This window comes from Palaemon carinicauda, chromosome 6 (genome assembly GCF_036898095.1).
Source record: "Palaemon carinicauda isolate YSFRI2023 chromosome 6, ASM3689809v2, whole genome shotgun sequence".
In the NCBI taxonomy this organism is placed as follows: Eukaryota; Metazoa; Arthropoda; class Malacostraca; order Decapoda; family Palaemonidae; genus Palaemon; species Palaemon carinicauda.
In genome coordinates this window covers 168,590,388-168,605,478 of record NC_090730.1, presented here as the reverse complement: position 1 = coordinate 168,605,478, position 15,091 = coordinate 168,590,388, and the positions used below count along the sequence as shown (strand labels likewise).

The window sequence follows — 15,091 nt, the reverse complement described above, 5'->3', positions numbered from 1 at the left end:
CATCAGTAGCCATTGCCTGGCCCTCCCTGGTCCTATGGATAGAGAAGGATATTGGGCACTGATCATATGTAAATATAGTAAGTCCCCAGGGTGTTGTCCTCCTAGAGTATTTTCACTGTTCCTTGCCCCTCTCATTCATTAGTAATCTATATACTTTTTAATAGTCATAGAAATATACATTTTAAAGGTTTAAAGACCGCTCATGAATGGCAGAGACAATGGACAGTGATATTGCCCTAGCAAGCAGGACAATTCCCTATAGAATAACCATATATACATTTAAGTACCAACCCTCCTCTCCACCCAAGCCAGGACCAGGGAGGGCCAGGCAATGGCTGTTGATGACTCGGCTCTTAAATATTATTTCAATTATTATTAGTTTGATTAAGATAATTTTAGTTATTTAATTATTATTTAAAAAAGTCCATCTCTCTTCCTTCAAGTATTTATCTTGATAATTATTCTTATTATTATTTTAATTGTTTTAACTATGATATTTTAATCATTATTAATTTAATTCTTTTAAGAGATTTAATTATTTAACTTTAATTATCATTATTATTTTGATTATAATGATTTTAATGATTTAATTCTTATGTAAATGAGTCTGATATCTCTCTTCCTTCAAGTTCTAATCTTGATAATTCTTATTATTTTAATTGTTTTAACTGGGGTATTTTAATTATTTTAATTACTAAAATTATTTTATTATGTCAACGAGCCTTATAACTCTTCCTTCAAGTACTAATCTTGCTCGAGTGGCACAGGATATAACCATGTTCTTCCATATACAGTATTATTTATGTGCAGAGAAAGTAACATAATAGAGAAATGAGTTAATGGTTTGAATAGTTTCAGAATGAAGGTAGCGTTGCCATTCCCAATTTCTTAACAGAGGAGGAAGTGGAGTCTCTTCAATCTGCTTGTTACAAACTAGTTGATGAAATGAATCCCCAAGTCCACACACCCACTTCTTTCTCAACCGTAGGCCAAGAACAGGTAATACCACATACTTTAATTATGCAAGTTGATAAGGCAAGTAATAAAGGTTTCCTTTATTGACATTATAATATTTGTGTGTATTTTGGTAGAATTAGATTTCCAAATTCCTGATGCTATATTCCCCCGTTATACCAAAGAAGACTTTACTTGCCTCTTTTCCTATGATTACAAGATAAAACTGCTTCAGTTTCTTTAGAAAATTTTGAAGAAGTAACAGCAAGTTTTTTTTTTTTTTTTTTTTTTTTCTTCCTCACAGGCAAAAAGCAGATATTTTCTTGACAGCGGTGACAAGGTTCGGTTTTTCTTTGAAGCAGAAGCATTGGATGAAGAAGGAAATCTGAAGGTAAAGTTTTCTCACAAAAAAAAATTGTTCTGTAAGTCAAAAAAGAAAGATAGTTGTCAATCTCTTTTCTCCCTTTTTTATACATTGGAAAGTAGGCGTCAAAAGTTTAGGGGAGGATAAAGGGGTCACTATATAAATAACGGTTTTGAATGGAAAAAAAAACATGACATATGAGCAGTTTATTTCATTGTGTTTATTATACATTTACACAGACTTAAAAATGCTTTTTAGGAGGGAGGCCAAGATGTTGAATACAGTATAGTGTTTGCATATGAATGAATGATACAGGGGAGCACTTGAGGTTAGTGAGAGTCAGAACCCATTGTAATCTTGTAAGTTTAAACATAACTGACATTGAACCCATAGTTTTTAAACCAATCTCTTTATAATATACAGTACTATGTGAGATTAAACAATAACTCTAGAAGTTTACATCTTCTGAATATACCATAAATGAAGAATGCTTATGGGTTTTAGAGAATTGAAATATAAAGTCACAAACATTTCCCCAAGGGTAATACGTAGCCTGATGCAGTTACTGGTTCAAACAAAAAAGGAGTCTAATCATTTATATCTGAAATCCCTTAAGTGAGAAGTTATAATAAACTGGCATAACCAGAGCCAAAGAAGTAAAGATGGCTCTGACTTTATGGAATTACACTCTTGCCTACTCTGCTTTTCCATGTGACATGTGACTGTAGGCTCTCAAAATTATTAATCTTAGCCAATAGAAGACAATGTTTTTAGTGACTTTACCATCTTTCTTTCTCTGGTGGTACCATTCTTGAATGATCCTTATCACGTAAGGTGTAATAGCTTTTATTGGAAAGGGCAGATCTTCAATATTGTGTGGTCTATGTCAGGGAGAGAATAGTGAAGCAATGTTGTTTAAGTCTTGTTTATGAAATCAAGTGAAAATAACATGCCCTTTGATGACCAAACTAGAATGTAACCTTACTAGATCGCACAATAATAATATAAAGATATACCACTTCTTGCATTGCCCTAGAAAAGAAGTAAGTTGAAGATTACAGGCTTTTGTTACATGACAAAAGCCACACGTCAGGCCATAATCATCATTAGAGGATGAACTAGTTTGCCAACAGAGACTAGGATCAGAAAACTTTCATCCTTGATCTAGTTTTATCAAAGTAGTCCAAGTTTACAAGTCAAGTTTTAGCAATTCCTGATCAGGCACCTCATTTCAGGTCACAGTTGCTTCAGCTTTAACAAACTGGATAAAATAGTCAAATTCTGTTTTAAATTTACTGCTGTTACCACCATCTCTAGCAAGTTGTCAAGACAACTCTTGAGATTCATTTTAATCTGAGTGACAATTCTGTAATTGGACATGAAAATAAGCATTCTTGTGAGGTAGGATGCTAGGAAGCCCCCCTTCCTATTGTAGCACTACACTGACGAGTGCTTTTCTCCACCGTGAAGCGGGCTTTTTGCCCAACCTCATTCACTGAGGTGAGACTGGTGAGTAGTCTCCATCTTTGTGTCACCTTGGGACCCATAGAAATGCAACTTTAGGACTCAGGTGATCTTTCTTACAACCACCTAATCTCCTTCCTTTACAATATGGATTACATCTTGTTATTCAATGCCTAGAGTTTTTGGAAGTATTAAGTTATTCACAAACTCTAATGGCTGTTATGAGGGGCTGCTATACGTGTGTCATATCCCTTACTGGTTCCGTTGTCCTCCATTCTTAAACTCACATTAGGGATGACTGTTGTCTCCACTTCTTCCTCCATAGGGAAATTGAAGGATTTACTGCCAAGACACATCACTGGTGGAAAATAATAAGGGACAGGAAGTACAGGAAGATCTCTTGACCAATGAGGATCATGTCTGATCATCACAGGAGTAGAGCTGTTGTCACTTTATATGTCGAGAGCTAGAGTTGAAAAGACTGGAGACAAATCTTCATAAGTGGGGTCTCGCCCCTTCTGCTGAGTGTCCATGTGGTCGTAATGGACCACATACTTCGTGGGTGTGAACAGGGGCCAATCTATACAGATTTGCACCTCTACGAATGTAATCGGGCCGCTATGCAGTGGATACAATGTTTGCGCAATAAGATATGATGTTGATGTGTCGAGTCCTGTGAAAAGTTGTCCACTATCACTAAATTTCACATATAACCACCCCTGTCCTTGTTCTGTTCCCATACTCTGGTTGATAACGTAAGGATTAATGGAAAAGATAAGTAAATAAACACTGTAATTAGAAATAGTCCAGTAATGTGAAGAGAGCAAACTGAAGGCTCATGAAAGAGTGAAAATGTGATGTGAAGACTACCTCCTATCTGTTAGAGAAGAGTGGTGAGCCTGTGAATGTTTTTGGACACAAATATAGACATATAGATTATATATATCATTGTTTGGCATTTAGTTCACTCTGTGGCTTCCTAATAATGAAGTGACAGGATGGTATTATAAATACATTTTCTCTTCCATGTGTTTTTAACCTTAGCCTAGTATTCCATTGCTATGAAAAATACAGAATTACAGTACTGTATATCCTTAAAAGTATTAGTAATTGAGTCCATACATCTTGTTCTAAATACTGTACAGTATACAGTACTCTTAAACTTTGTTTTATTCATTACTAATTAATTACAAGTTTAGATAATAATATTTAGTAGTAGCAAATAGATGAATTATTCAAAATTTATTATATTTTGTAATACCAATTTGCAATTGATTACAGTAATACTATGTTGATCATCGTTTTTTTTAGGTATAGACTGAAAATGGTTAGTTATTAGAATAAATGTGAATTACTAGTTATACTGGAATTTCCTCATAGAAATACCTTTCTGCAAAAAAACACCTCTCTTGCAGGTGGAGAAACATGGAGCTTTGAACAAAATTGGGCATGCCTTACACTGGCTAGTACCTGAGTTTAGGAGTGTGTCATTCTCTGACAAAATGAAGGCAACAGCGAGGCAATTAGGTTTCATATCTCCAGCTGTTGTACAATCAATGTATATCTTCAAGCAACCAGGCATTGGTGGTGAAGGTAATGGCTATACAGTATCCAGTACTGGAATTGTTGAACGTACAGTATTTATTTAATTATCAAAATAGGAACATAGGTTAGATTTACAATATTTGATAAATTAACAAATTGCAGTAAATTTTATTCTTGCTTTTTAACTCTTTGGAAACTTGCTTTTAATCCCACTTATTCTTTAATACTAATTATTTGTAACTTGATAGTAGCTCGTCTCTGGATGGGGCAGACATTGAGGGAAAATTTTCTTCCTTTCTCCCTACATAATCTGTGTACATTACGGTACTTTCTTAGTAAAGTTTGGAATTTGATAATTGAACCTTTCATTGATTAATGTTTTATCCTTTTAAATAAATAGTTGTAACTTTACAAAAAAATCACTGTTTGGCTATCTGCCTCAGAAGTAAGTGAATCTGCTCTTCAGATGATTATTTTACTTTTCCAAACATCTCTTGTAGATTTATAATAAACTTGACAGTTCTTGTATGGATTATTTTTCTCATTTCAAGGGTGGATCCCCATACCCCATTCTTTATAGATTCGAATATTTGGTTTCGCGTTTAATCATTGACTTAGTTTTTCTACTGTCAACTTGGTTTACCTTCACCTTCCACTCTTTGTTTCTATTTATACTGCTCAGGACATTGTTTTCAAGAGCTCCTTAAATGTATGCCACGAATCAGTCCTTTATTCAGTTTTCTTAGATAATGCATAGATTTCTGCCTTCTTGGGGTTCCTGACTTTTCTGAGATTGTATTTAAAAAAGCAGGGTTGATTTTGCTTAAAGAGAGATATCATGAACTCACTTTGCAATGACCAAGTTTTGTTTTTCATGAAACTTCCTGTCTGTATCTTGACATCATTAAAGAATTACAGTAGAGTATTGGGCCACTAACTATTGTATATATTTGAATGACAATTCCATACATTTTAATATGTTAAAAAGAGGTTATTATTCTCTAAATCGACTTATAACTGCCTTAATATGTAAAAACAGCATATAAATCAGTACAGCTTTGCAATATACTATTTTAAGTTTACATTTGTTTTAATTATTGTATAGTACACTTTTAAATATTTCCTATTAAATGGTTCCATCTTTAAAAATAAATAATTGAACAAACATAATTTCATATTTCAGTGTTACCTCACAAAGACTGTACTTTCCTGTCAACCAAACCTCAAAGCTGCATAGGTTTCTGGTTTGCACTGGAGGATGTAACTCTAGAAAACGGTTGCCTATGGTACAGCCCTGGATCTCATAGAACTCCCACTGAACGCAGGTAAGCAGTTTTTGAAAAGATGACTTATACAATTATGAATGTGTGACATTGTTTAAGATGAGTAGAATAAGCATTCATGTATTTAAGAAACTGTAAGAAAACATAAGGCAGAATAGGACAAAAAGATAATTATTGATAATAATAATTATTATTATTATTACTTTTATTAATTAAAAAAATTATTTTTATTAATATTATTAATAATAATGAATATTATTGATATTTTTTTTTTTTTTTACAAAACAATACATCAGTGACGTCATAATATTGAAGCAATACCAGCTTATACAAAAACGGGGGTAATATCAGTCTCCATAATATTCAGCGAGATTCGAAATTGCATAAAACATAAGGCAGAATAGGTGAAAAAAAATAAATTATGTTGAATAAACAGAATTTTAATAATATAATTTCGTACCATATGTTCGTAATGCGGCTTCTCCAGAAGCTCGGTTTATTCATTATTTACCCGTAAAATTTAAAATTAAAATAAATACATTCCCTTGGTAAAGGAAGGAACATTTTAGAAGCGAGTGGTAATTGATATGCCAATGTCCTTGTTTCTTCAGTTTCTCGGTTGTATCGGTAGTGATCACACCCCTCAAGATTGTTTGCTTATAACTGTGCATTAAGATGTATTCCCGTGGTTTTTCTAGCAATTACTGCCTGGATGTGCAAGGGAATTTTTCTAGATCATGATCCGTATTCTACTTGTGTATCGTGCCTAGGTCAATACTGTGATTTAAATACCTGCTGTGAAGAGTGCATTTCCCTCATGGTACTTCTCATGGAAAGTATGTTTCAATGGTTGCTCATCAAGTAAAAAGTTTGAAGCACAAAGGAAACTGCCTGTTAGTTTAGGAAAAAAACCAGGAAAGACTATACCAAAACCCTGAGCTCACTCCTGCCTCATGTTGAAACACTCTTCCAAGCCTTTATCTTGAATACTCATGCTCCTCAGACACCTAATTACACTCTCCTACAATTGCTACTTCTGTTCCATGTTTCTTTAATCTTCTGGGAATTCCTTTTAATACTTTACCTTGAAAGAAAATAAAAGAACAAATTTCTAAATACTGCAAACTCAGGTTCTCATCTCTCTTTAGTCTAAGGGGATCTCATCTCTCTTTAGTCTAAGGGGATCTACAGTTTGCTGTTAGGAAATGGATACACACTTCAGTTTTTTTTTTTTTTTTTTTCTCGTGCGTATCATTTCTGCTATTAATGCTATGCATTCATTAAGTATTGCTATTCACGGTGTGCTAGCAATTTGTCTAATATGCCTCGCTACTTCTCACTCCCAGCACTGAATCTTCTTTAACCACCTATTTCGAAAGGCTCATTATCCATGAGGAATTTCTTCCCAAACATTGATTTGTTCCGTAACCGAAATACAAACCACGCTATTGACATAGGGTTTACCTTTTAGCGCAGCTGAAATGACGAGCCAATAATTTTAACGAGGGTTAATTACCCCCGCGCTAGTTAGCGGGGGGTGGGGAAGGGTAGCTTGCTACCCCTCCCCCCTCCACACACCGGTGACTTGCTTCACTTCACTTTTGGCTCGGCGGTGATCAGACGTGTCTGCTCATCGTCCTCGTGACAGCCTTTAATTTTCTGCTTTTTCTTTACAGCATGTGTGTTGGTTGGAAGTTGCCCTTCATTATTATTTCTTTACAATGCGTACATGCCCTGGAGTTGCCGGTCGTCCTTGTGGGACTTTCATGTCGGACGTAACTACGCACAGGTTGGTAGAGCAGGACGAGGAGAGGTTAGTACATCATTCTTCCCCGCCTTCTTTTCAGGCAGGTACCGTGGTGTCCACTCCAAAGGATCGCCTGATCCCTTTCCCTTTAGCGAGGATTTCGGACTCTGTGTCCTTGGAGCAACAGACTTGGTTTGGTCCTCTGGCACGGGCGTTAGTGATGGTTATGAAACCAGCACTCGCCGACCAGGGTAACAAACCAACGGCTGTCTCTCCTACGCTGAAGAGAAAGAGAGGAGTGGACTTCGTGGTGACTTCCCCCAGGGCGAAGTTGGTTCCCAAGAGGTCGGTCGCGAAGGTCCCTTCTCCTGCACGAGTGCTTTCTCCTTCTCCCGTGGACGAGGCCTTTCCGTCCTCAGGTGAGTCCAGTGGGGCGGTAGTCTTCCCCTCGGCACCAGGGGGGGAGACTTCGCTTCATGCAGGAGAATCGTCTCGTGAGGAAGGGGCCCCTCGAACCTTGTTGTTGGGATCCTGTATCCCTCCCAGGAGGGAATCCAAGGACTCCAAGACCATCCCTAAATCCTCTGCAAGGATTCGTCAGGAACCCATGACTACCCGTGGGAATGTCCACGTGTCACCCCAGGAAGAGATCCCTGGGGCAGGAGACTTAGCTGCCAGCCCGCAGAGAGGAGAACAGCAAGAATCCGAACATGCCTTCTGGCAGGTCCTAAGCCCGATAAGGCAACTTAACGGGCTTATGGATCCAGTCATCTCCCCCCGTGAAGGCAAAGACACGATCTTGGATGAAGTGTTTGACGTTCGGAAGGCCCCTAAGACCAGTGCGGCTCTGCCCTGGTCCCGGGTTCTGAAGAGTGCCAGAGCTAGGGCCAACGCTCAGCTCGCACTTCTTGCCTCCTCCAGTCGTTCCACTGCCGGGAACAAGCTCATCCCTCCTCGTCTTCAGCAGAGGAGGTATTTCGAGATCCTGGGTGAGCACAACCTCGCTCTTCCTCTCCATCACTCTGTGGAGGAGCTGGCGAAGGGAGTTCCCCTTGAGAAGCTCTCTGCCCGGCAGGTGTCGTTCTCGGCGGCAGAGATCCTTAGCCACGAGAAGGTCGCTAAGTGTGCCATACAGGCCACTTCGTGGCTGGACTTTTGGCTAGGATCTCTGGGCATCCTATTGCGATCGGAGGACTTGTCCAAGGAGACCAATAGGAAGGCCCTGGAGACCTTCTTGCTCTCGGGCACCCGCTCCATCGAGTTTTTGGCGCACCAGGTTACCACCCTGTGGGCCAACTCGGTGTTGAAGCGTCGCGATGCTGTGTCCGAGAGATTCCATCCGAAGGTCCCCGCCGTGGATGTGTGTAGGCTCCGACATGCTTCCCTTCTGGGGGAGAACCTGTTTGAGCCTCAAGACATGGAGCGAACGGCTGAGAGGTGGAGGAAATCCACCACGGACTCCCTCCTCCATAGGGCCCTTACAACTCGGCCCTATAAGCCTCCAGCCCCGCCACAACAGCAGCAACAGCCTCGTAAGGCTCCCAAACAGGCACCGGCAGTTAAGAAGGTGGTGTCTAAGCCCCAGCCCTTTCCAGCCAAGGTCAAGAGGGGCGGTAAGTCCTCCAGGGGAGGCAAGACTCCTAGGGGTGGCGGCCCTGGGGGTGGCAGTCCCCCTGCGTGTCCACCTGTGGGGGGATGCCTTCAGCGTTGCGTCCGCAGGTGGCAGCAACACGGGGCCGATGCTTGGACGGTCTCAGTGATAGGCCAAGGCTATCGCGTCCCGTTCACAACATCTCAACCTCCCCTGACAGCGAATCCAGTGTCGTTGAGCTCCTATGCCATGGGATCGGCAAAGGGGCTGGCCCTTCAGGCCGAAGTCGAGCCCATGCTCGAGAAGGGTGCTCTCCAGGAGGTCGTGGACGGCTCCCCAGGCTTCTTCAGTCGACTCTTTCTTGTAGAGAAGGCTACTGGAGGCTGGAGACCCGTCATCGATCTCTCAGCTCTGAACAGGTTTGTCAAGCAAACCCGGTTCAGCATGGAGACAGCAGACACGGTCAGACTTGCGGTGAGACCACAAGACTTCATGTGCACACTGGATCTAAAGGACGCGTACTTCCAGATCCCAATCCATCCGTCTTCCAGGAAGTACCTGAGATTTTGCCTAGACAACAAGATCTACCAGTTCAAGGTGCTGTGTTTCGGTCTCTCCACAGCTCCTCAGGTGTTCACCCGAGTGTTCACGCTGATTTCATCTTGGGCGCACAGGAACGGCATCCGTCTCCTTCGTTATCTGGACGATTGGCTGATCCTAGCAGACTCGGAGTCGACCCTTCTTCGTCACCGAGACAGGCTTCTGGATCTTTGCCAGGATCTGGGGATCGTGGTAAACCTCGAGAAGTCCTCTATGCAGCCGTCCCAACGACTGGTTTATCTAGGCATGCTAATAGACACCAATCTCCACAAAGCCTTTCCATCAGACGACCGGATAGCAAGACTGAGGAGGGTGGCGGAACCCTTCCTCAGGCGAGAAGAACTCCCTGCCCAATCGTGATTGCGTCTCTCAAGTCACCTATCCTCCCTGGCCCGTCTGGTTCCAAACAGCCGCCTCAGGATGAGATCCCTTCAATGGCGTCTCAAGTCCCGGTGGAATCAAGGATCCGATTCCCTGGACATTCTGATCCCAATGGGGTCTCTGGAACAGACGGACTTGCGGTGGTGGCTGGTCGACGAGAACCTACGGAAGGGAGTGAGTCTTCTCGTCCTCGCCCCGGAATTGACTCTGTTTTCGGACGCGTCAAAAGAAGGGTGGGGGCCCACGTTCTGAACCAGAGGGCCTCAGGCCTTTGGTCAGAATCAGAAAAGTACCTACACATCAACCTGCTAGAATTGAAGGCCGTCTTTCTGGCTCTTCAGCAGTTCCAACGGTCCCTGGCGGGTCACTCCGTGGTGGTGATGAGCGACAACACCACGGTAGTGGCTTATATCAACAAGCAGGGAGGCACTTTTTCGCAACAGCTATCCCATCTTGCAGTAGAGACTCCGAGGTGGACCGAAACCCACTCGATAACACTATCAGCTCGCTTCATTCCTGGCAAGAGGAATGTGCTCGCCGACAGTCTGAGCAGGGCTTCGCAGATAGTGAGTACCAAGGGGTCTTTGGATCCTCAGATAGCCAACAAAGTCCTGACTTTGTGGGGTTCCCCGACTGTGGACTTGTTCGCGACAGCCTTGAACTTCAAGCTGCCCCTGTACTGCTCCCCAGTCCCGGACCCCAAGGCACTCTGGCAAGATGCTTTCCAGCAACGGTTGGACAACATCGACGTGTACGCCTTCCCACCGTTCTGTCTGATGAGAAGGGTGCTCAACAGGACCAGACTATCGATCAACTGTTCGATGACTCTGGTAGCTCCGCTATGGCATCACGCGGAATGGTTTCCGGACCTTCTGCAGCTCCTGACGGAACTCCCGAGGGAGCTTCCTCCACGACACGAGCTTCTCAGACAACCCCACTCCGGCGTCCCTCACAGGGCCGTAGCCTCGCTTCGGCTTCACGCCTGGAGACTATCCAGCATCTCCTCGCGGAGAGAGGCTTTTCGCAACAGGTTGCGGAGAGAATGTCTCGGCACCTGCGAAGGTCCTCTGAGGGAGTCTACCAAGCAAAGTGGAGAGTCTTTTGTGGTTGGTGTCGTGGAAGGGGTATCTCTCCACTCGATGCCACTATTCCAGCAATAGCGGACTTCCTCGTGTATCTGCGGGAAGAAATGCGCCTTTCTGTCTCGGCAGTGAAAGGCTATCGCTCAGCCTTAAGCTTGGCCTTCAGATTGAAGGGCGTGGATATTTCTTCATCGCTAGAACTCTCTTTACTCATACGTAGCTATGAGCTTACCTGCCCCCAGTCGGAAGTGAGACCCCCTCCTTGGAACGTGGTTCGAGTCCTCAGGTCTCTTAAGAGACCTCCCTTCGAGCCATTACGCCAGGCCTCCGATCGCCACCTGTCTTGGAAGACGGCTTTCCTACTCGCCTTGGCTTCGGCCAAGCGGGTTAGTGAACTTCATGGTCTTTCGTACGACATCGCCCATTCAAGGGGATGGGGGGAGGTAACGTTCAGGTTCGTCCCTGAGTTTGTTGCCAAGACTCAGAATCCTGGAGTGCCGGATCCTCGGTTTGACTCTTTCAGGATCGAGAGTCTCCGTTCTGTAACAAGCGACCCAGACCAGCTGCTACTATGTCCAGTGAGGTGTCTGAGGCACTACTTGAAGAGAACGGTTGCAGTCCGTCCTCAAGTGCGAGCTTTGTTTGTGAGCACAGGCAGGACTAAGAGGAGGGTCACCAGGAACACCATCTCAGCTTGGATTCGAAGGGTTATCCACCATGCCCTGAATCCTGACCCCCCTCCGTCACGTCGCCCTCGGGCCCACGATGTCAGGGGTATTGCTACATCCCTGGCCTTCAAGAGAAACTTCTCTGTGACGCAGGTACTTCAAGCTGGGGTCTGGAAGCGTCAAACGACCTTCACAGCCCACTACCTGCAAGACGTGACCCACAGGAGCCTCGATACGTTTTCTATCGGCCCTGTGGTGGCTGCACAACAGCTGGTTTAACCTCAGGCTCCTTTTTGGACAAGTAGCAGTAGGTTGAGGGCGTTGTTACCCGGTCTTAGTCTGCATGAATGAAAGAGTATGTCTGACCCTTACTTCTTTCTTCATTCTCCCCTCTCTTGGGGAAGCAGCATCCTGGTCCTCGCATAGCTGACCTCGACCTCTGCAGATAACCCATGCTTCTTTGTGCTCCTAGTATTAAGCTTAATACTGTTGCGTCTCCCATACCCTGACGAGGTGGTATTGGGAACGTCCTATCCTAGAATTCCTATCTGAAGGTCTCAAGGTCAACTTCATAGGACGAGTCACACTCTCCTCCTCACACTGCTTATGTAGGCCACTCGTTCCTAGCGATGCTAGGAACTTGTGAGGTACAGGGGCTCCCTCTCTCTAGTGCTGCTCACTGAGGGATCGAGCCCTCGGGCAAGCCGAAGTCAGTAAGGCTGGGGACTTTCCACCCTTCCTAAGGGGTAAGTCACCCTATGTAAATAGCATGCTTTGTATTTCGGTTACGGAACAAATGACAAATTCGAAGATAATTTGTATTTTTCCTAACCATACAAACCTTAGCTATTTACACATATGTGCCCGCCATCCCTGACCCCCAAGTCAAGTCCTACCTCTAAGTGAAGTGAAGCAAGTCACCGGTGTGTGGAGGGGGGAGAGGTAGCAAGCTACCCTTCCCCACCCCCCGCTAACTAGCGCGGGGGTAATTAACCCTCGTTAAAACTATTGGCTCGTCATTTCAGCTGCGCTAAAAGGTAAACCCTATGTAAATAGCTAAGGTTTGTATGGTTAGGAAAAATACAAATTATCTTTGAATTTGTCATATTGACATTATTTTACAAAATTGGAGTGGCTCAAAGGAGGTTTGGCATTATCGCTTGAGGATGATCTCGTAAGGATAGAAGTTGTTAGCATTTGACCTTTTTGGGATTAATGTGCATTGCTTTTGGAAACCAGTGTTTCCTAAGGATGTTTTCTGAGTTCCAGTAATGAAAGCTGTCAATTCTCTATAGGTGTTGTACATCGGTAGGATCATCCTTCCTTACCATAAGCAAGCAGGATAACTCATAAGGACTGTACTGTGCTGTATTGTAAACACTGACTTTTGATTTTAATGTGTACAGTACCATGTTGAATCAAATGGGACTTGTGTCACCTTGAATATTATATATTAGCCTAAATCGTTCTCCAATTTGGTTCCTTAGAGAATATTTGAAACTTTCAACTATTTTTTTGCCACCTACAGTAACTACTTCACAGCCCTTCTTGAATAACTGACAGCTTTTTGATACATGACTGTATGTATGCAGGTACAGAGTTCAATAGACCTCACACTGACTAGAGATGAGTTGTAAAGTATTTAGCATGTATTCTCTCATTGCTATATTGCAATATAGCAATGTAAGGCAATCTATACAGACAGACTATATTGCAACTAAAATTACTTTTAAATGCTACTGTATTTTTTAGAAATATTGTCAGATTTAATTTTTTTCAGGTTCATTCGTAATCCTGATAAAAATGGAGACCTCCTCATTTTTAATGGCCCAAGTGACCAACATGATGAATCAAAATATTTACCATTGCCCGTGAGTAAAGGTAAGTAAATGCAAGATGATAATGTACAGTATAGTACGGTATATTATTTTACCCTGTGTAAATACAGTATATATCTGTTGCAACAGAAATGTTGATTGACCTTGTAGGCCTACACCCATAGAGAAAATTGCACTCTCTTTTTATTATCCAGGCTGTGTTTACTATTAATTTTACATTGCCCTTTCAATTCTTTTAACTTTATTGATGATATATCAGGATCTTTTAGTTACAAATAAAACCTGTAGAATAATTAATTAAGGTAGCTTTCTCTCTAAGTAAAGGATATTTATTTCCTAAGTATAGAACCTTCTTGTTAAATACCCTTATTCAGTCTATAAGGGGGAAAATTAAATCCTATGAAAAGCTGTACTTATTAGTTAAAAATCCTTTTTAATATGTAATATAACTAAAGATCTTTCATAAAGAATTCATTTACAGATTTCAGAAGAGTCAACTTCCTAGGATAAAGTGATCATTTTTCTTTCAGGAACCCTTGTGCTGATAAATGGGCAAGTTGATCACAAGAGTGCTAAAAATACGTCTTCGAAATCCCGTCATATATACACCTTCCATGTAATTGAGCGACATAACACTGCATGGGACCCACGAAACTGGTTACAACCCACTCCTGAAATGCCATTTACAGGTCTTTATGAAAACAGCCCTTAACAAACCTAGGAAATTTCATTATAGCATAAAATCTTTGCCTAAAAATAATTAAACCATTTCAGATATTTCAGTGCATTATGACCAGCCTAACAGTTAAAAAAATTCTTGAAATAAAAGCATTTTATGTCATACTCATGCATATCACTAATTTAGGGAGTGCCATTTTCATTATCTTATAATCCACCACTCGGACTTATAATCCACCACTCGGACTAAACAAAGCTGATGATTTATACTAGATTCATTGAGTGAGTGGGTCGAAGGCACTCCCAGTAAAACGAATAGGTATTTAGGAAATGTAAAACTACTTAAAAATGTGTTTGGAATATTTTTTTATAAATGAAATAAATCTCTCCCATAAACTGAGTCATTACTTAGGTAGGAGAATCTGGTTGACAGAAGATTCTAAGGCCGCCAATCACACCAAATTGACTTGACAAGATACAGTGCTGTACATTTAAGAAAAGTAAGTATAAGATATGACAATAACCACCAGGTATAAATTAGCTATGCTGTGAAGACAACTTTAGCTATCAGGTGATTTAGGAGTGAAAAGGGGGATTTTGTGATGGAAATAACTGCAGCTGAGGATGGAACGAGTCAGTCAGCAGTCTACTTGGCAAAACAGAAAATCAAGGAACTACAGTACTACATTGTATAGGTTTTGCCTAGATGGTTACATGTTCTAAAGGAAAGTGCATATGTCTCAATATTGGTTGAAAAAAAAAGAATGGCTGCTCACCTTTCCTGCTTAATCCATTTTCCCCTGAAGCAAAAAAACTCCTCCAATGTGCATATTGTATTTACTCTTGAGTACACAATGATCCTGATCTTTTATGTTTCAATCTCGAACAATTGTTTC

General features: G+C 41.8%; 1 protein-coding gene across 4 annotated transcripts in view; it reads left to right on the top strand.

Moving 5' to 3' along the window:
• The window catches only part of LOC137642812 (phytanoyl-CoA dioxygenase domain-containing protein 1-like), a 38,789-nt gene extending 24,366 nt beyond the window's left edge, over positions 1-14,423 (top strand). For all 4 annotated transcript variants that reach the window (XM_068375691.1, XM_068375693.1, XM_068375692.1 and 1 more), the window contains exons 3-8: positions 853-999; positions 1,259-1,345; positions 4,198-4,375; positions 5,511-5,652; positions 13,460-13,560; positions 14,048-14,423. In XM_068375691.1, coding sequence (XP_068231792.1) covers positions 853-999; positions 1,259-1,345; positions 4,198-4,375; positions 5,511-5,652; positions 13,460-13,560; positions 14,048-14,229 — 837 coding nt within the window. In that variant the 3' untranslated portion in view covers positions 14,230-14,423. The remainder of the gene's footprint in view (positions 1-852; positions 1,000-1,258; positions 1,346-4,197; positions 4,376-5,510; positions 5,653-13,459; positions 13,561-14,047) is intronic.
• Positions 14,424-15,091: the final 668 nt, after the last annotated feature.